The 21997-nt window shown below is 36.4% G+C and overlaps 1 protein-coding gene across 1 annotated transcript in view; it reads left to right on the top strand.

Annotated features, from left to right (window-relative positions):
• WASF3 (WASP family member 3) overlaps positions 1–21997 on the top strand; it is a 73088-nt gene that overhangs the window by 33052 nt on the left and 18039 nt on the right. Inside the window, exons 3-4 of the mRNA XM_090275704.1 lie at positions 15730–15864; positions 17802–17955. Coding sequence (XP_090131830.1) covers positions 15730–15864; positions 17802–17955 — 289 coding nt within the window. The remainder of the gene's footprint in view (positions 1–15729; positions 15865–17801; positions 17956–21997) is intronic.

The raw sequence follows: 21997 nt of genomic DNA, 5'->3' as shown, positions 1-21997 counted from the left end.
TTTTTTTATGGCTGGAGTGTCTATTGCCATACAGAATAAGTGATGAAAATGCTCACAAACTGTTAAAGTTTTAATAGTCAAGCTGTGTCTCATGCTGTAATATTCAGTTTAGTGTTATTTAGTCGTGTTAATGGTGCCCATTGGGCCACCATCTGTTATAGGTGAAACTAATCACACAGTATGCTTTATTTCACATAGTTCCCTTGTGGTAAGCATAATAATAATAGCCCCTACAATGATGTCCACTTCTTAACCCCAAAACCTTGGATATGCAGATATTCTTTGTGGTGTGGCAAGGGGAATTAAGGTTACTAATCAGCTAACCTTAAGAGAAGGTGATCCTAGATTCTTCAGATGGTCTCAGTGTCATCACAGGAGTCCTTTAAATGTGGAAGAAGGAAGTAAAAGAATCAATGACGGTAAGCTGCAATATGAGAAAGACTCAATTGTCACTTGCTGGCTTTGAGATAGAAGAAGAGGCCACAAGCCAAGGAATGCAGGCAGCCTCTGGAAACTGGATTCTCCCCTAGCGCCTCCAGAAGGAACACAGCTCTGCCAACACCTTAATTTCAGACTTCTGACCTCTGGAACTGTAAGATAATACTTTTGTGTTGGTTTAAACCAGTAAATTGGTGGTAATTTTATACAGCAGCCGTAGGAAACTAATGCAGCACTCTAGCCTTGGTTATGTTTTGTACACATAATCTAGCCTCATGTGAGGTACTGGCCTCAAGGACATTCAGCCTCAGGTAGACTGCCTCAGTGGATCTCAACCCAGTTTCTACCAGGATCACTTGGGGAGCTTTAAAACAAGAAGCTAGGAATCACTCCAGAGATTGTGATTAGTGTGTGCAACAAAGATATGGCCTACGAATTAGATACTGTGCATCTGGTATGATAAGATGAGCAGGATAAGTCATATTCTCTCAGGAGGTTTGAACTGAGAAACATAGTGAATTTGCTGGTTTATCATGGAATCTCCTGCTGAAATGTCATCCAGGACTAAAGAAATCATGATGGCTGCCTGCAAGCCAAAGTTGTGGAGTAGGGCACAGTTTGAGAAGTCGGAGGAAGCAAGTTGGTGAAGAAAGGCAAAAGAATGTGCACAGAGAAACAAGCTGAGCATGAGAGAGACCATAGGACCCAGTGAGGTAGAGAGAGCAGCTGGTCCCTGGACCTGCACAGGGTGCCTTTCCCGCTCCCATTCAAGGAGCAGTGCTTGGACGTCTTCAGAGAAAACCCCCTTCTTCAAGTTCCTCGAGTGCATCTGTACACGCAACTGAAAGAGCCTTACAATAAGAGGAATATGGTGATATATATGTCAAGGCTATAATTTTGGAAAACTAAGGTACTTAGTTATTAGTTGTTGGTAGAATAGCACATTGTTGAGTACCAGAGATTTATTTATTAGTGTTCATTCACTCAATACCCCTCTCAGTGCAACATACAGCAAATAAAATCAATTTGGTACCTACTTAGAAGTTAAAAAAGCATATATATTTGACATCAGTATGGTCACAGGAAACATACAATTATTATGACATATGTATTTTGAGTCAAACTTTATTTTTTGTGGTTTTTTTCCATTGAGTAGAAATATAATACAGGAGATGAGTAAGTTATATGCAAAATTTTTGTATGATCTAAAATTGTTAGGAAGTATAAGAATTTAAAAGAATATTTTTATGTTTTCTAATTTTTAAATTATTCATCAGATAGTTTTAAAGTTTTAGAAATGCATGAATCTGTTATTTAAAGTCTTTTACTTGAGTATTAATTCCCAAGATAATATCAAAACAATTATATTTTTATTCCTTTGAATATTTGACTGTTGTTCATTACGTCTAGAAAAGAATGAGTCATCTTAATCTTTCCCACTTGTTTTTAAAGCTCCCAAATACTTTGACCCCCAGATTAGGGATAGATGATGTATAATTATCTGAACTTCTCATAAGTGTTACAGAGAGAGGCTAGAGCTTGTCTATAAATGCCATTTTAGGGGAACTTGAAGGATTTGTCTTAACCTTAGACTCATCATAACTGCCAGAGCAGCAGACTTGCTCTGGGAAACCTCCAGAGTAACTAATTCTCTGGTGGTCTAGGGAAGGTAAAGGAGACCAGGAATCTAGAATAAATTTCCTTGATCTTTTCCAAAAAGAAAGAACAGCAATTGAGGCACTGATTCACCAGATTACTCTGAGCCTCATATCTGGGGCAGTTCAGGGTGGTGAGGATATAAATGATGCAGAAGCAAGAAAACAATCTGGGCCTAAATACCAAATAGACCTCTGAACCCCCTACAGCTCTACATAGTTTCTGGGAAATCTACATTTTTTTTACCAGTTCACATCACATACAAGTTAGATACTTGACTTTAAAGGACTAGAACTTTCGTCAGCATTAGATTTTAGCAGGCTTTTCACAGATTTGTATCTTTACAATGAAAAAATATTGATTATTGGTATTGAGTTTAAGAGTACTTATAGAAAGGGGAATTTTGTAATTTGAATAGCCTTACAGTTAAAGAAAAAAAATTAAAAACTTTCACAGCTTTATCTAATGAAAAAGAAATTAGTCTACTAATTGTCAGATTTTTTTTTCCTTTGAGTGTTACTACTAATATGAATAATTGGGGGGGTGCAGTTGGAAGGAGAAGGAAAGCCACTTTTAAAAACAGTTTTGGTTAATAGTGTGTAAAAAATAATTTTTGGTTTTCTAGCTCTGGGATATTGATTTTTTATTTCAAATAATGACAGTTTAGTGTAGCAATTAACATTAAATCAGGAGTGCTTTTTTTTTTTATCATTTTCTTTGATTAATCTGAATGTTCTTGTTCCTATCAACTAGTTGCTCAATTTAAATTATAGTATCTTGCACTCAGAATTTAATATAATTCGCTTACAAAAAGAAATCGGAACATAGGTTATTTGTGCCAAGGATGACACAAGTCCTTTTTTAATAAAAGGGGCTGTTTTTGCTCCTTTTGTCTTTGTTTTTGTCATAATAGCTGTCTTCCTTTTTCCCTCCTAAGAAGGCCACCAAGATGTCACAAAGAAAGGAGTTAGAACTTCACTACATACCAAGGCTTTGGTTATATTTAATGGTGCTAATAAGATAATATGGAGAACTTGGAGAGCACAGGAAAAGACAAAAAAATTATAAAATTTTCATTAGTTAGAAAAAATTATTGATAATGCTTTGTGTTTATCTTTATAAAAGTGGTATTTCTTTACACAAATGATTTTGTAGCCTATACTCACTTATATAGTAAATATCTTTGTTGATTCTTCTGACACATTTAATAGGTAGAGTTTATAATATAATATTGATATGGCATAATTATTTCACCATTTTTGTCCTGTTGGACATATACAGGGGTAGGCAACAGTAGGTTTATGGTTGTGAGTACACAAAACACAAGAGTTTATTCTTGTACTATTATTTATTAGTTATTGTATTTTCCATATGAACAACTGTAAACCTACTTTTGCCCACCCCCGTACATTGTTTGTTTATTGGGAGATACTATCATAAATGTTTGTGTCAAATTGATAGATAAATCTCTGGTTATTTTAGGCTTTTTTTTTTTAAGATTTCTTATGTTTTACAAGTTATCAAAGCTCCTCAAAAAGATCAATGATAGTTCTAACAAGTGGTGCAAATTTTTGAGACTCCATTAATATTAAATATGCTTCTTTTCAAACATGATTTTGATTTTTTATAATTTTCACATTTCAAGTAATTATCTAAATGAGAAGAGTCTGACATTGGCCAGGTGGCTCAGTTGGTTGGAGCATCATCCCATATACCAAAAGGTTATGGGTTCAATTCCTGGTGAGGGCACATACCTAGGTTGCAGGTGCAATCCCCAGTCAAGGAGCGTAGGGGAGGCAACCAATTGATGTTTCTCACTCACATTGATGTTTGTCTCTCTCTCTCTCTCTCTCTCTCTCTCTCTCTCTCTCTTCCTCTCTTCCTCTCTTCCTCTCTTCCTCTCTCCCTCCCTCCTGCCCACCCATCCTCTCTCTCTCAAATCAATAAACATATCTGTGGATAGGTATTACAATAAATGAGAAAAGTCTGTTTTCTCCAAGATTTTAATAAGTGATTAATATTTTAACTAATACTTCTGGTACACGTTTCATATCAAATCAAATGCTGAATTGATATAAAAATACTTCCTTAAGGGACTGTGCTTTAATACATTTGCTTTATGTAATTGGACCTGAAATTTGTAGTTGTATGAATTGATTATACCAAGTACAGTTCTTCTTAGACTAGAGACTTAAATATTTTGAAGGCATGCAGTGAATAGATTTCTTGGATATCTTTAGCCCTGTGGGATTTTGGAGGAAAGGGGAGAGTCAATTGTAGTATAGATGGAAATAGATCACAAGTATGTGTCAGTGCAAGTTAAGGCCAGCATTAAGGGTATATTAACAAGTTTACCGGGAGAAACAGCAGGATTTTTTTTTTTTTAATTTAATGCTTCAAACTGAGATAAGTATTTGCTTTTTTCATGGACAAAAATAGAAAGTCATAAAGAGAGGTAAGAAGGGATTTATACTTAGGAAGCTATAAGATAAAAGTTCTGTTAGCAGTGGAATTGGAGACAAATGTCATAAGAGCCCCCTCCCCACAAAAGGTAGGATTGTTGGAAATTCAGGCACTTTCCCAACTGATTGTTTCACCTGAAATATCAGAAATACTTCCTTATGGGCTTTATAGAAGTAATTATGAGTTATGTTGTTTTCATTTCTCCTTTCCCTAGATAGGTTTTAACATAGCAGGATTTAAATGTAGAATAATTTTTAAGAGCACAAGTTGGAGAGTCATCCAAGTCTAATGTTCAGTCCTGCTTATCATTAAACATCTCAGGTTTATCATTTCTATTTTTCCCATTTCATGAGTTTATAGGCTTATAGGAAAATGTCTTAAGTGATTTATAGATATTTTCCGATTGTTTTGATTTACACCTTTAAAGTATGTCATCTAAAAACTTTGAAGGAAGATTTTGAAGATTTTACTATTTTTCTAAAAATATACTATTATGATCTGTCATACCAGGTACACAATTGTAATTATCAGCAGCCTAAAGTAGTATTCTTCCGTAAAGCAGGCCCTTCTATAGGAATAAACATTGTCTACCAGTCTGAAACTGTGGGAAGTGAAACCATGAGTAAGGGGGGACTACCACTTCTACACACACACGCACACGCGCGTGCACACACACACGCAAAATGGGATATTGTTAAGCAACAAGAAAGAAGGATATCCTGCTATTTGTGGCATGAATGAATGTAGAGGACATTATGCTAAGTGAAATAAGCCAGACAGAAAAAGCCAAACACTGTATGATCTCATTTACATTATAGAATCTAAAAATAAAGTCGAGCTCATAGAAACAGAATAGAATGGCTATTACCAGTGGGATGGGGTATGGGAGATGCTGGTCAAGGGTAGAAGCCTTCAATTATAAGATGAATAAGATCTTGGAATCTGACTATAATTTAGAATACTGCGTTGAATATCAGAAAATTAAGGAAGTAGATTTTAAGTGCCTCTCCCAAAAAGAACTATGTGAAGTGATGATGTGTTAATTAAGTTGGTTTTGATAAGCATTTCACAATTTATACATATATAATCATCACATTATACACTTTAAACATACAATTTTATTTGTCAATTATACCTCAATAAAGCTAGGATAAAAGTCATAGCACTGTGGAATACTGTCTCTCCCCAACACCGTCCCAGCACATCACTAAAGGCTTCCATACCCCAGAGTCCTTTTAATTTAAAAAATAGAAGGCATACTAAAAGGCAAAAAAAAAAAAAAACCCACAGTTTGAAGAGACCTAATAAGCATCAGAACCAGATTGGTATGAGGCGGGGATGTTGGAATTATCAATCCATGAATTTAAAATAAATATGATTCATTTGCTAAGGGCTCTAATAAAAAGTGAACAACATTCAAGAACATGAATGATATGAGCAGAGATATGGAAATTTTAAAAAGAATAAAAACTACATTGAAATAAAGAATGTGAACAACATAAGTGAAGAAATAGGGAATTTCAACAGAGAAATGGAAACTATTAAGAAAAATAAATACTAGAACTGAAAAATACAGTATTAAAAAATTCACTTTATGGCTTAATAGCAGACTGGACATAAGAAGAAGAGATTAGTAAGCTTGGAGACAAGTCAATAGGAATTATCCAAAATGATTCACAAGAGACAATGAATAAGAAAAAAATAACAGAATTTAAAATATGGGACAATATCAAATGGTCTAACATATTTGTAATTGGAGTTTCAGAAGAAGAGGTGAGAAGGAGCATAGGGCAGAAAAATATGGATGAGAATTTTTGAATACTGACGAGAAGTTCAGCAAATTTTAGGGAGTGTTAATTAAAGAAAACCACATTTAGTCACATCATAGTAATATTGTTAAAATAACAAAGGTAAAGAAAAAACCTTAAAAGAAGTAAGAGAGAATAAAAAGGGGAGAACAGTGTTAAGAATGATATCTGACTTAATCTTCAGAAGCAGTGGAAACAAGAAAATAGTAAATAAAGTGACAAAAGAAAAAATTGTAATTCTATAATTCTATAACCAACAAAAATATCCTTCAGAAATGAAAGTGAACTAAAAACTGACAAAATCTGAGGGAATTAGATTTTGGCAGACCTGCACTACAAAAAAATGCTAAAAAAGAAATTCTTTAGGCTGATGGTAACTAGGATCTGCAAGAAGAAATTAAGATCACCAGAAAGATGATTAAAAATTATATGTTTATATTCTATTTGTTTAAAAGATTATTGACTATTTACTATGTGAAACTAAGATTATACAATAAGAGCTCTAAGGGTAGAAGGGAATAAATAGAACTTATACTGTCATGTTTTACATTGTTTATGAAATGCTGTGTTATGTGAAAGTACAATTTGATGATTTAGGGATGCATGTTTTAATTTCCAATAACATGTAGGATAACACATAGAGGAGATTAAATGGAATCCAAAGATAGTTATTTTATTATCCCAGGAAAAGGCAGGAAAAAAACAAGAACAGAAGGAACAAATGGAAAACTAATGCCCAGGTGGTAGAATTAAATCCAGCTATATCAATAATTACATTAAATGGAAACATTTTAAACATTCTACTTAACAGCTAACATACGTGCATTTTTTTAAGGATAAAAACAAATTTAAAGAAAATACTGAAAAAATATATCATGTAAACACAAAGCATAAAAAGCTTATGTGGCTATATGAATATCAAATAGAGTATAAAACAGATAAAGGACATTTCATAGTGATAAGTGAGTCTGTCAAAAACACACAATCTTAAATGTATATATACCTAATAAGTGAGCTCCAAAGTACATAAAATAAAAATAGGGAGAATTAGACAAACCCAGAATCATAGTTGGAGATTTTTAACAAAATTCAGTAACTGATGAAACAAAGAGACAGACAAAAAAAAAAAAAAATCTGTAAGGATGTAGAAAGTTTGAACCACACTGCCAACCAGTGTGACTTAATTGACATTTATAGAACACTAAATGCCTGTAGAATACATTTCTTAATGTTAACATGGAATGTTCACTATAGTGGAACATAGGCTTGGCCATTTAGTGATTCATTTGAAAAGACTGATATAAAGAGTTTGATGATAATGAGAATTATAATAATCATTTTAGAAAATTCTCATGTTGGAAAATGAAGAAATAAAAAAGGAAATTGAAAACTATTTCTGACTGTGTGGTAATGAACACACAAATGACCAGTGTGTTTGTGGGATTTGGTTACAGAAGTGCTTCGAGGGAAATTTGTAGCTTTAAATGCTTATGTTAGAAAAAAAGAAAGGTTTAAAATTAAGCACATTCCTCAGGTGAGCCCTTAGTGTTGCTCAGAAATCCTGCTGTAATTCCTGTATTAATTGGTTTTCCTGCCTATTTCATACTTCTCTTTCCACCTCAAACCTCCCCACCGAACTGATGACCTTGCTTTTTTCATTTCACTGGGAAAATACAAGTAGTCAGAGGAGAACAAAACATCTCCCTTCAGCCAAATCTGATATGGCTGAGTACTGTCTGTCTTCCTCATCCTCCTTTAAAATGGTGTCTGTTCATGTTTCCGTCTAAAGCACCAAACCCCTCTGCCTCTTGCTCATCCATTTACCATCTCTCCCCTGCATCAGCTAGTCCCCCTCTCTACATCAGTCCTACTAAATAGGAATATGTTAAGAAATTTTCCAGCTAAATAAAACTGAGACCATCCTTTATCGATGGACCCATTTCTTGCTGCCCTCCACAGCAAGGTTCCTTAAAGAACCATTCGTATCTCCACTGCCCTTACTTCCCTCATGGTCTCTTGTCCCCATTGAGGTTATGTCCCATTTACTCTTGAAACTGCTTGTCAGTATTACAGTGGCCTCCGTGTTGCCAAATCCAGTGCTCAGTCCCTCTCTTACTTGATCCATTGGCAGCATTTCTGGAGAAACTTTGTTTACCTGGTTTCTGTGCCAGCACACTTGATGTTTCTCCTACTTCACAGGTTTTTAAAAATTTGCCTCTTTCTATGACCTTCCCAACCTCTGCGTGCTGGATTGTTCGAGGGCTGAGATGCTGATTGATGCTCTTTGCTGCTCTGCAATCTCATCTGGTCCCATGGCTTGAAATACCATCTTTTTGCTGAGACTTCAAAATCTGTGTCCTCAGTTCAGATGTCTCTCTTAGATTTCAAACTTGTATATACTGGATAGCTTCACTTGGATTTCTAATAAGTATTTCAACTTAGCATGTCTAATACTGAATTATTTCTTCCCTCCATCTCTCCCCCACCTATTAGCAAATGGGAACTCTACTCTTCAGTTGCTTTTGATTTGTCTCTTCTCTCTCTAACATCAAACATCTTCAAAATACATAACAAATCTGTACACCTGTTAGCACCTCTACTGCTGCTATTCTAGCCCAAGTCACCACAGTCTCCCACTGCTCTATAGTAGCTTTGCATCTGACCTCCCTGCTTTGCTGTAATCACCCACCCCTAAAGGTAAGGATGTTTATTTCTCTGTCTGCTGCTACCACTTTCTCTGCACTCCCTGGGCTCCAGCCGCACTGACCTCCTTGATGCTGCTCTCACATACCCAGCATGCTTCTGCATTCTGCCTGGAAGGTTCCTCCCCTAGATATCCGTAGAGTTCCCTTATCATCTTAGGTGGCATTTAGTGACCACTTAAACACCACCCACTGCCTACCACTCTCTGTGTTCCCTTACTGTCTAATTCTCTTCATAATGCTGCTCACTGTGTGACATTGTCTGTCCATGTATGATAACAAACTATGTAGCTGTGTTCACGGCTGTATATCTTTTAAGTGCCTGGTACACAGTGCTTAATAAGTATTTGCTGAATAAACTGACAGCAAATACTTAATAATCAACATGTTATCTTAGTTCTTATAAAATGCTTAGAAAGACTATTGTAAAGAGTATATTAAAAAAATCACTGTAGTTAACTATGAGTGACACTTTATTTTCCTGAGTTTTCTAAATTTTCTACTAGGAGCATTTATTACATTTGTACTCAAAGACATTTCAAAGAATCTGTTGTTTTTTTTTTTACTTTTCATAGGCTTACAAATACAACAAGACAAAATAAATCAAAATGTTAGCAGCTGATGGTGTAGGCTGGACTTTGGGCCATTTTTCCTATTTATTTTTCCTGTTTTCTGTATTTCTTATAATAAGTATGGATTGCTTTCATAGTAGGAAAACAACTTAAAAAATTTAGGGCTCACTAATCATGACTTGTTATGCAAGTCAGTCACAATTGAACTTTATTACAGTACTGTAAAAAGTCTATTTTTAAACTCTATTTTGAAATTATATCAGTCTTACAAAAAGCTCAAAAAACAGTACAAAGAATTCTCATAAACTTTCACCCGTACATTATTTTACTACATTCTTTTTTTTCCTCAGACTCCTCTTTTTCTCCTGTCCTCCTTTCTCCTCCCTCTCCAATATATGTGTGTATTTGTATACATGTTAATAAACATACCTCCTTAAATCTGGAATAGCTCAGTCTTTTTTTGACTTTAGTGACTTGACATTTTTAAAGGGAGCCAGCCATTTATTTTGTGGAGTGGTCCTTGGTCTGTGTCTTCTGATGTTTCCTCACGATTAGCTATAGGATATTGGCAGGACTATCACAGTGATGGCACGTCATCGTCAGTGCATTTTATCAGGAAGCACAGACTATCTGCTTGTCCGTTAAGTACCCGTGTTAACTTTGATCCGTGGTTAACGTTTTGTGCATAGGATTTTCCTACCCCTACCCCTATATAATTAATAAGTGTCTTACGGGAGGACACGTTAAGACTGTAATCTCCTGTCCCCATCCCACTTCTCCCTACTAGCCTGAGCATGCATTGATGATTCTTACCCAAAACACTTATAGTAGAAGTATAGAATGGTGGTTTTTATCATTCCATAATTTCTTCTACATTTATTAGTTGGAATTATGTTGTAAGTGCTTTCACTTCTTTCCCTGTTATTTATTCATTCATTTATTTGTATCAGTATGGACTCATGGATTCTTATTTTATTGTCTGGTTATAATCCGTTGTCTTTGTTATTTATTTTGATGTTCACATTTTTCCAAATTTGGTCACCCAGAGCCCTTTCAGGCTGGCTCCTGTGTCCTTTTGACATGCCTCACCACTCTCTGAGTACTTATTTACTTTTTCTCATAAAAGCACAGCAAGATATTCTAAGCTCATGTTGTACTTTTTCACCCTCAGCCCTAGAACCAGTCATTTTTCCAAGGAGCCTGCTTCCTTTTAGTAGAGAATGAAAAGGCACAATCTTGACAAACCAAGATCTAAGTGCTAGATGTGTATATTAAAAATTTTGAAGGATTTAGTTATGAATGGTTTCCTGTTGCATGGAAAGGATTCATCACAGACATAATGATTGTTTTCATTGAATCTTCGTTTTTAAATACAATTGAAAATCCATGCATAATTTTTATACTTTGGTAGTCTAGAGGCATACTTCTCAACCTGGCATACTTGTATGCAAGTTCATAATGGGCCTGACAAATCCAAAAGAGTACTCTGTCAATAAAGAATGAATGAGTTGTACTTACCTCAATGTGGCCTTCAATTCAATTCAGAATTATTTTAGTTTAGCTGTTAATGAACATGCCATTGAAAGGATGAATAAAATCAAGCTGCTCAAATAAGTTGCTGTTTGCAAAACTGAATACTATAATTGCAACACTTTATTCTTTAAAAAAATTTTTTTACTCTTGTTCTTTTACCGTTGTCCCAATTTTTCCCCTGTTGCTCTCCGTGGCCCCCGCCCCCCACTACCCTGGGGTTCCCTTTAGTCACTTGTCAGTTTTCAGCTCCTGGCAAAAGATTAAATATGGAAGTCTTTAATTTCTGTTGTTTTTTCAATAAATCGAGAACTTCCAATGGGAATATAGTATCAATTACATACACCTTTTTTCAAATAGAGTTAAGCACTGAAGGTAAAGAGCATTTGTTACGTATCCTTTTCAACTTACATGTATATAGTGTCTCACAGAGTGTGGTTCTTAACCATAGTTGCGGTGCTCTAAGAATACTGGTGTAACTTCTGCGAGAGACTGTTGGAGACTCCCACATTCTTGGTGACATATGCTGTCCCTATTAATTAGATTTCTGCATAGTTGAAGGGAAAGGAATGGTATTTTTTTTGGAGTTGCCCTGGAATAATTTTTTAAAACTATGAATGGTCAACTAGAAAAACAAAAATTAGTTGGTTACAACTTGGTGTTTGTTTCCAGATTATCCAGTTGAATGGGCTTCATAAGACAGTAGTTCTGAAATATGTTATTAGGTGTTTCTAGGCTCAGTAAGTTTGAAAACATGGTATGCCAACTGCTTCTCTTGCAGATTCCTAATGCACATGAGCTGTATGGAGAAGGAGTCAGATGACTCCATTTCTTTCTTGGGCTTCATTTTGGAAGTTGTTGCCTTTCAACATGGGAATGCAAGTTAGTCAGGGTTAGTGTGGAAAGTAATTTGTATTAGAACTTGTACTGGGTTGGACATGGACATCAACACAAGAGATTCGATACACTGGTCCGGCACTCAGGGGAGAGTTCATAGGGCAGCAAACAAACGTTAATTCTGGATAGCACATCTAGCTATAGTGTTTAAAAACATAATTTGCATGAAGACTTCCTTTCTTTGCCTTTTTGGAACCATTTTGTATATTGTGGGAGTGGGAAGTATCGGCAGAATTTAAAGTGACTCCAGAAGACCATACTGTAGATAACATGACTTTAGGAGGAACAGTTTACTACTCACCTGGGTTAGGCTGCCGTTTTTATTGATTTCTTTATTGGTCTCATATTTTAATAGGAAGTTCCTCTTGTTAAGACAGTTACACCGTTAGAATTTACAAAATTGTACCAGTTTAAATTCAAAAGAAGTACTTATCTAGTGTCTGTAAGTAACCATTTAAGCAGAAAAATATTTGCCTCCATTTTATTAAGTAAACAGGAAATTATCAAGTGCCTTGTGACCTGAAATAATTCATGGATGTTGCTAATTTCTAGCTAAGGAAGTTCAGGAAAATATATGATAAGAGGAGGGAATTAGAAGTTTGAAGACTGAGTGTTTGTTTCATCTATTTCTCCCATTTACTAGTCATAAAATTTGAACAGACCATGTTTCTGACGCTCAGTTTAGTCACCTGGAAAATGAAAGTAGAGCTCCCTGTTTACCTCATGAGCTCACTCATTCATTGAATAGGTGTGTGCCGGGAGGCATTGTCCTAGGACTGGGCTACAGCGCTGATCAGGCAGCCGTGGTTCTCTCACTGAGTGTATCGTCTTATGGACCACAGCAGAGAGTCTGCAAAGTGGATATGAGAGCACCATGAAGCATTATGAAAATATAATGGTTACTCTTGCTCCAAGTAAGTTTTCTTACTGGAAGGTTCAGCTTCTCTTCTCATTTGAGTGATAAATTGATAGAATATGCAAATAAAAAGAAATGATAGGTCTTAACAAAGACCTTACACTCTTCACAAGAACTGACTCAAAATGGATCACAGACTTAAATATTAAAACTCTAGAACCGGAGGAGAACATAGGAGAAATGTGGGGGCATGCCCTCGGCTCAGTGGAAACTCTGTCCTGCAGAGGTTTCAGGATCACGGATGAGGAGAAATGAGCTAACCCGGACACTGATTTCTGTCTGGGAGGAAGAGAGGTGGCAGTTCTCTCTAGAGGAGAAAAGCCCCGAGCTCCCTTTCCTTGTGCCTTTTATTGAGAATGGTAGGGATAGGGGTATACAGTCAGGATACATAAATCACCAATTAACTCAAAATGCTTAGGTTACCATTAGCTTCTAGGGATTACGGATAACAATGAAAAGAGCACAGTGATTGCTTTAGGTCAAGGTCCGCAGGATTCTCTGGTGCCAAAGAATCACCAGGTGAGAGCAGAGCAAACTTCAAAGCATAATATGCATTCTTTAAGCCGATTTCCCACGGGACCCCCAGGGAAATTATCAGGTCATGCCTGCCTCCAGCTTTCGCGGTTTTCTGGTTGAGACGTACAAGCCTTTTACAAGGCCTAGCTCACAGTGGGGCTACAGTTCCCAGTACCACACAAAGCAGTCCCCTACAGAGAAAGTCTAGATGACCTAAGGTGATGATTTCTTAGACACGACACCAATGGTCTGACAAATGAACTATATAATTGATAAGCTGGATTTCATTCAAACTAAAAACTTCTGCTCTGTGAAAGATACAGCCAAGAGAATAAGAAGACAGTTCATAGACAGGGAGAAAATATTCTCAAAAGACAACATGATAAAGGACTGGTATCCAAATTATACAAGGAACTCTTAAAAGTTAACAACAAGAAAACTAACAGCCTGAATAAAAAATGGGGAAACCACCTAAACAGATACCCCAAAACGGAATATACACAGGTGGCAACTAAGCATATGAAAAGATGGTTCATATCATATGTCATGGGGAAATTCAAATTAAAGAGAGATAGGATGTAGATGTGCCTGGCACATTCAGAGTAGGCAGGCACTATTAGAGTAACTAAACTCCAGAACAGGAACTATACCAAGTGCTCATGAGGGTGTGGAGCAACAGGAACTCCCACTCACTGCTGGTACAAAATGGCACAGCCGCTTTGGAAGACAGTTTGGCCCCTTCTTAGGAAACTAAACATACATTTACCATACAGTCTAGCAATTGTGCTGCTTGTTGTTTACCCAAACTTATGTTCACACAAAAATCTGAACCCAAATGTTTATTCATAATTACTAAACACTGGAGCTTACCAAGATGTCCATCAGTAGCTAAATGGATAAATGAACTGTGATACATTTAGATTGTAGGATGTTATTCAGTGATAAAAAGAAATGAACTCTCAAGCCATGAAAAAGCATGAAAGAACCTTAAATGCATAATGTTAAGTGAAATAAGCCAAACTAAAAAGGCTATACAGTATATTGTATGATTCCAACTATATAACATTTGAGAAAAGAGAAAACTATGGAGACAGTAAAAAGATCAGTAGTTGCCAGAGGTTGAGTGGAAGATGGTTTAGTGGAGCACATAGGATTTTTAGGGCAGTGAAACTATTCTATATGATACTATAAATGTAGATACATACAATCATACCAAAGTCAAAATCCATAGGATGTATGACAGCAAGAGTGAGCCCTGATGTAAACTGGACTTCAGGTGATGATGTGTCAGTGTGGGTTCATCAGTTATAACAAATGTACTGCTCTGGTGCTGGATGTTGATAGTTGGGGAGGCTCTGCATGTGTGGGGGTGGGGGTATAAGGAACTCTCTGTACTTGTTGCTCACTTTTGCTGTGAACCTAAAACTGTTCTTAAAAAGGAAGTTTATCTTAAAAAGTGGTATTTTTGTTGGAGGAGACAGGATGCAGTTACTAAATGATTGTCGAGTGAATAAAGGAATGGTGTTAGCGTTTGGAAATTCAGCATAGGCAGATACACTTCTTATCTTGCCTGTTAGATTTTTCAGAAATTATTAATTACACTTTTAAGAAAAGTAGTTGTGTCTAGCACTCACAGGAATGTAGAGGTGATCCATACAGAAAAATTAAACACAAAATTCAAAATATTGATTTTTAGAGAGTTCCAGAGACAGCACTGTATACCTAGATTTCAAAATATGAATTAGAACAATTTAATGCCATTGGAAAGTGTTAGGCACAATGTAAGATATCTAATATGTCTAATTGTGAATAAGATAAAATCCTAAATTTAGAAACCAACCTACTTTATTGAATTATCCTTGCAAGTAGAAAGAAAGTTTAGGTCCTGAGATTCTATGTATACATAAAGCATGCAAAATTAGAGTAATTTTTTCAGAGATGTTTAATTTAATGGAAAACAACTTGCGTGATCGCTCATGTAGCAATTAAATAAAAATTCTATACTATCTGGAGTATTTTAAAATTCTACAACTTTGGGTAAATTTCAGATGTGTGTGCACAACTCTAATAAATTTTCAAAACTTCTGAAGGCCCTTGACTGTGACACTTTATTTTTATAATCATTTGCACAGAATCCCATGTGTTGACAGTAATCAGTGTTAGTGAGAATGTGTGAAGGCCGCCTCAGCAGTTCTTAACAGATGGCTTCCTCCATTCATTTTCTCCTATAGGCAAACATGCTGAAGACATATTTGGTGAGTTATTTAATGAGGCTAACAACTTTTACATCAGAGCAAATTCTCTTCAAGACAGAATTGATCGCCTCGCTGTCAAAGTTACCCAACTGGATTCAACAGTGGAAGAGGGTAGGTAATTGCATGAAGGCATGAGCTAGAAGTGATCTTGACAAGACAGTAGTAATTAATTGCAGGGCAATTACTGCTTTTTCCTTGGGGTAGAATCCTGATTTTTCATCTTGTCTTTTGCTAGAACAACACAGAGGGGGAACAACCCACAATTTTGGGTTAATTAGTGATTAAAAGATTCATACCTTGTCTAGTTCATATGCCATACTCTCTCTTTTTAAAAAAATTACATATGTAGTATTTCTTTTAAAGGATTTTTAAAATGCAGTCAGTATTAGAAGTCCTAATTTGGGTTATCGGTGGTTATTTTAAAGATATTTCTTACCTACAAATGACAGAATCAATCCAAATTAAGAGGGAAGGTTTTGCGTATAGAGTGTTACAGATTGAAGACTTACCCTCCATATTCTTGTTCGGTTGATGCCTGTAAATGATCTTGGTGATTTAACATCTCAGAAATAGCATTTACTGAAACCCTTTAGGCTTCAGGGTCTTAAAATACTGTTAATATTGGCAAAGTATGTGTAGTTAACTGTAATCACTTTGATGATACACCCTGAAATGGTGGCAGTCTCAACAAAATCAATTGCTTTTTTAAAAGTTCACCTCCTATATCTTTTGAATGAAGGATTGAAATTAGACTGGAAAAAAGTCTGTAAAAAAGGTATAAGAACTGCCATTTCATGTTGACTTTGAGAAAAATGTTCAGGTTTAAAATTATTTTTACCTTTATGTAATGATAGTTATAATTTCTCTTATTGCATTAAAATAAAATGATCCTAGCATCTGATTTTTCTGCTAGACCTATAATAGTTGTATTAATAAAAAGTGAAGGTTTTATTTTTTAATGTGGTTATTTATGGAATTCATCCCTCATTTAACATCTTTTTCAAAGGTCAGAATTAAATTAGTGAATTAGAAATCTAACAAAAATGAAGAACACTAAAAGTTTAATATCCATTATAAACATTCTTACTGATTTTTCCAACAATAATGGGGGAGCTAAAGGCATGCTCTTTGTAGCCTCATTTTTAAAATTTATCTTCTATTTTTAAAAACTAAGATGTTAATAGCTACTTGGCTTATTCGGAGAAGGAATTTTTAACATCTTAAGTAAATCATTTACTTTCAAATTGGTATCAAACTGATAGATACTATCTCTCTCCCTTTCCTTCAATTACAGAATTGAAATGCTTGTGATAAACCTTACACTGGAAAAGTAGGTTAAATTTCATGAGATTTTATGGTATCTCCTGAGTCTCAGGTCCATTGGTCAAGTGGATTAATGGACCAGTTTGCTCACCTCAAAAAGCTTTTGTCAAAGTCAGATGACTTAATACATGAGATGTAACATTTGTACAAACACAAGAAATAAGTATAATCAGCCCTGATGTTCTCATTCCTTAGTATAGTTTTGTATCATGCTACTTAATTTCTAGGACTATATGTTGAAAAGCTTTGTTGTCTCTCCTTAATGATAATGTCAGAAAAACTTAAGTGCCTTTTTTAACATTTTTTTATATTTTGCAGAAATTTTTCTTACATATATTATAATTTAACTCATACTAACTGTTCCAGTGTCCCCCCTACTCCCCAGGATACCCAAATCTATGTATTTACATGATGGTATACTCATAACTGTTTATGTGTGTTTTTAAATAAATACTATTTAAATAAAGAAGGATGCTCTAATACTAGGTTCAATGAAGTAATTAGATCGCTACAAATGAAGAAAGATATGACTTGACTTCATAGAGATAACCGTGACTTATAAGAGGGAAGGAATGCACATGCTACATCAGCATGTTTTTAACTAAAAAATAAAAAATATTTGGTTATTCTAGGAGTTGTGTATGATTGTGACTTAAATAATACTTATTTCTAAACAATTAAAATATTTTCATATTACTCAACTTGGGGGACTTTTCTCTAAATAGTGTCACTACAGGATATCAACATGAAAAAGGCTTTCAAAAGTTCCACAGTCCAAGACCAGCAAGTGGTTTCGAAGAACAGCATTCCTAACCCTGTTGCTGACATCTACAACCAGAGTGATAAGCCACCTCCTCTGAATATCCTGACACCATACAGGTAAGGCTTCGTGTGTTCCGAGGACCTCTTCGGGACAGGTAAGTTGAAGGAGGCTGACAGTGCTGTGAAAGTATCTTTCAAATTTTGAAAATAAGAATTTCAGTATTGTAGACAAAGGAATTAGTCATTGAAACAAAATTGTTAAAATATTAATATTTCAGAATATAGATAAACTTACCAGAAAAGTGTGAGTTCTAATTTTAGCTTTTAAATGTAGATATCTTAATAGAAGTGAGCATATTACATAACACTATTGTGTATGGTTATGTTGTTCCTTATATTCAAAGTCAGCTTTAAAGGAGCTGCATAATTCAGTTACAATGCAGCAAAGTAACTGTCTCAGCATTTCAGCCCTGCAGAGACATTTATTATTTAATTCAGAAAAATTATTCTGCAGCATTAGGGGTTTTTAAGAGTGAAAATACAATCATCAAATTAACTTTCTGTTATTGTAAAATGATAGGACACATCATCAGGACTAGACTTTCAAGAAAAAGAATGAAAAATAAATAAGTACAAAAAATAACATTAAGAAACTAAAAATGCTTTTGTATAGCGCCTGTGCTACCTCCCACCACATCAGTTTTTTCTTTCTTTCCATATTTTCTGTCACTTTTTTTCCTGTCTCCCTTTTTCATGTGCTTTCTCATTGTACATTGAGTCTCTCACCCATCTTTTTACCCTTTCTGTGGGGCACATTCCATCAGCCTCCGACGAGCAGACTGTGGTGGGGAGTGGTCCTCCCTGCCCCACAGTGTTAGCCCTGTGGGTAATACTCCTGCCAAAGCCTTCCAGAATTGCTGCCTTCATGGGCCATTGGTCTTTTTCAGGGGGTGCCCTGGGTTTTTCTTGGTCTGGATTCCTGTCCCTCATCATGGTCCAAAAGTCCATCTTCGGACCTATAGTTCTGCTGGTAAAGTAGCAGTTCAGACTGCAGCCCTTCCTTTCAGCATGGACAGAAAAGTTCTCTCGAAACATGAAGGAGAGCCTGTAGAGATGCTGATGGGAGAGGACTGAGATGCCACAGTTTTCTAAGGAACAAGTATACTTTTCTGGAGGCATTAGCATACTTATTTAAAATGAATGATATATAAAAATAGTGTTATTGTAAGCCTGATGCCTTAACATATGATTTTGATGGTCAACAATTTCAGTTTTACTGCAGCACTGGGAACCATGAGGGCTTGCTTACTAAAATTTTCCTAAGAAACTTCACTAAATACTCTGTTCTAAAGGAAAAAAACCAGAAAACTCAATTAACACTTATATATGGCTAATCAAGATCAAGATGAAATATTTATGGTGACTTAAAATTTTTTAATTTCATGGAGAAGAATTGACCTTCATATATATTATGTGTGTATTCAGTTTTATGGAAAATAAAAATGTCTGACTTTTTAATAGTGTAAGAATAACAGTGCCAATTCAAATCTACTCTTTGTTAATACAGTAATATTTTGGGTGTGTAAAGCACAAACTTTTGCATTTGAGCTTGAGTATGACACTCACGACACAGTTAATGTATGGGAAGTGCAAGACTTCCGGCCAAGATGGAGGCATAGGTAGACATACTGCGTCTCCTCTCACAACTAAAAAGGAATATATCTACCTCAAAAATTATAAAAGTCAGAGAAACAAGATGGCGGAGGAGTAAGTGGAAGCTACACTAACTCCCTCCTAGAACTAGTCTGGATTTACAATGTAATTTTGGAGAAATCATCTGGAATAACGAACCGAACACCAGCTGGAGAGAAGTCTTATAACCACGGAGAGACAGAAAAGGCCGCTACATCACAACGTGACCGGTAGGGAGTGCGGAGACGTGGAAGGGCTGGCTGGGCTCCCACGGGTGGCAGCTGAAGGGGCTGAGAAACAGCTCAGCAGCCGGGGATTCCCCCTGAGAAGGGCAGGGTCTAAACCCCCAGCTGGGCTTCCCAGCCTAAAGCGACAGAGTGGAAAGTAAAATAGTATCAGCTGTGAAAAGCGAAAAGCCACAGGCTTTCTTGCTAGCCGGAGAGAAACAGCAGGAGAAAAAGAGCTCTTAAGTGGATCACATACGAAAATATTTTGGCCACCACTTACCCTGGGCTCAAGCAGAGGGAAGGCAGAGAGGACTGGAGACACTTGGGGAGAATTTGACACGGTGGCTTTGAGGGGAGAACTGGAGGAGCAGCTGACTGGGTCCCAGTGCTGACTCATCCCCAGTACTGCGGGTAGACCATTCCCCTCCAAGTGGCGTCAGCCTGAGGGGAAGCAAAAGCCCTGCCTACAGGAATTAAGCTGCCACACCCACAGTCCTTAAGCCTGACAGCTAATCACAGATTGAATAGATTAACAATCAAAGAAGACAGACAACAGCAGTAGATCCCTGGAAGTCTCCAACAGGCTGCCTAGGGCCAGACTGGTACATGATCTGACGCCACCAGAGGCAGATCCAGGAAGTGCAGATCATTCCAAGAAGCACCAACAAACAATAGGAGTCAAAAAAATGGGGAGACAGAGAAACAACCTCCCATCAAAAGGAAAGGTAGAATCCCCAGAAAGAGTGCTAAATGAAATAGAGGGGAGCGAACTATCAGATATGGAATTCAAAACATGGATTATGGAGAAGCTGAATGAGCTCAGCGGAAACTTCAAAGAACTCCAGAAAAACTACAAGGAACTCACAGAAAATTACGTGAGCATGAAAAAGGACATAGAAGCTATCAATAAGAGCCAGGAGGAAATGAAAAATACGATCTCTGAATTGAAGAACACAGTAGAAGGAATTAAAAGCAGGCTAGAGGAAGCAGAAGATCGGATCAGCGAGCTGGAGGACAACCTACACAAAAACTCCCAGACAATGCAACAAAATGAAAAAAGACTGAACAAGACTGAAGAGGTTCTAAGACAGCTGCAGGACAACATGAAACGTAATAATATCCGTATCATAGGAATTCCAGAAGGAGAAGAAGAAGAGCAAGGGATAGAAAACCTCTTTGAAAAACTAATGACAGAAAACTTTCCTAACATGACGAGAGAAAGAGTCACGCAAGTCCAGGAAGCACAGAGGGTCCCAATGAAGATGAACCCCAACAGGCCCACTTCAAGACACATCATAATTAAAATGCCAACATTCAAAGACAAAGAGAGAATCCTAAAAGCAGCAAGAGAGAAACAACTAATAACATACAAGGGAGCTCCAATAAGGCTATCCTCAGATTTCTCAGCAGAAACACTACAAGCCAGAAGGGAATGGCAAAAAATATTCCAAGCAATGAAAAACAAAGGCCTACAACCAAGAATACTCTACCCAGCAAAGCTTTCATTCAAAATGGAAGGTGAAATAAGGAGTTTCCAAGACAAAAGAAGGCTAAAAGAATACATCTCCACCAAACCAGCATTGCAAGAGATGCTAAAGGGTCTGCTTTAAGAAGATGAAGAAACAGAGAGACAGAGAGGAACACGAGTACAAAGGGGGAAAATGACAATGAATAAGTACTGAAAGAAAGAAGGAACTTCTACCATTTGCAACAACATGATTGGAACTAGAGAGAATTATGCTTAGCGAAATAAGCCAGGCAACAAAAGAAAATTACCTTATGCTGTCACCTGTTACAGGAAACTAATGAACAACACAAACAAATGAGCAAAATTGAACCAGAGGTATGTAAACAAGGAATAAACTAACAGTAACAAAGGGGGAGATGGGAGGGAGAGAAGGGGTAAGAAGGGGAAGGGTCTAGTCAAAGAACATGTATGAATGACCCATGGACATGGACAACTGGGTGGGGACTGACTGTGGGGGGGGGCAGGGTGCAGGGAAGCAAGAGGGGGAAAAAAAGTGAGACAACTGTAGTGGAAAAACAAACAAACAGAAAATTTTTTAGTGGGGGGGGAATAAAAATATAAAGAATAGAAATGCAAGCTCAGTGAATATTAGAAGGACAAGGATTTTCCTTCCGATAAGACAGTCCTACAGATTTAGAGACTTGTATGTGGGTTATGTTACATAAATTAACATGTGTTTTCTGTTTTCAAAGGGCATAAGCCTACAATCTCA

The sequence above is a fragment of the Furipterus horrens genome, unplaced genomic scaffold (genome assembly GCF_987537825.1).
Source record: "Furipterus horrens unplaced genomic scaffold, mFurHor1.1.pri manual_scaffold_4, whole genome shotgun sequence".
Taxonomy (NCBI): domain Eukaryota; kingdom Metazoa; phylum Chordata; class Mammalia; order Chiroptera; family Furipteridae; genus Furipterus; species Furipterus horrens.
The sequence above is the reverse complement of the archived record's forward strand: the minus strand, read 5'-3'. Positions and strand labels throughout refer to the sequence as shown.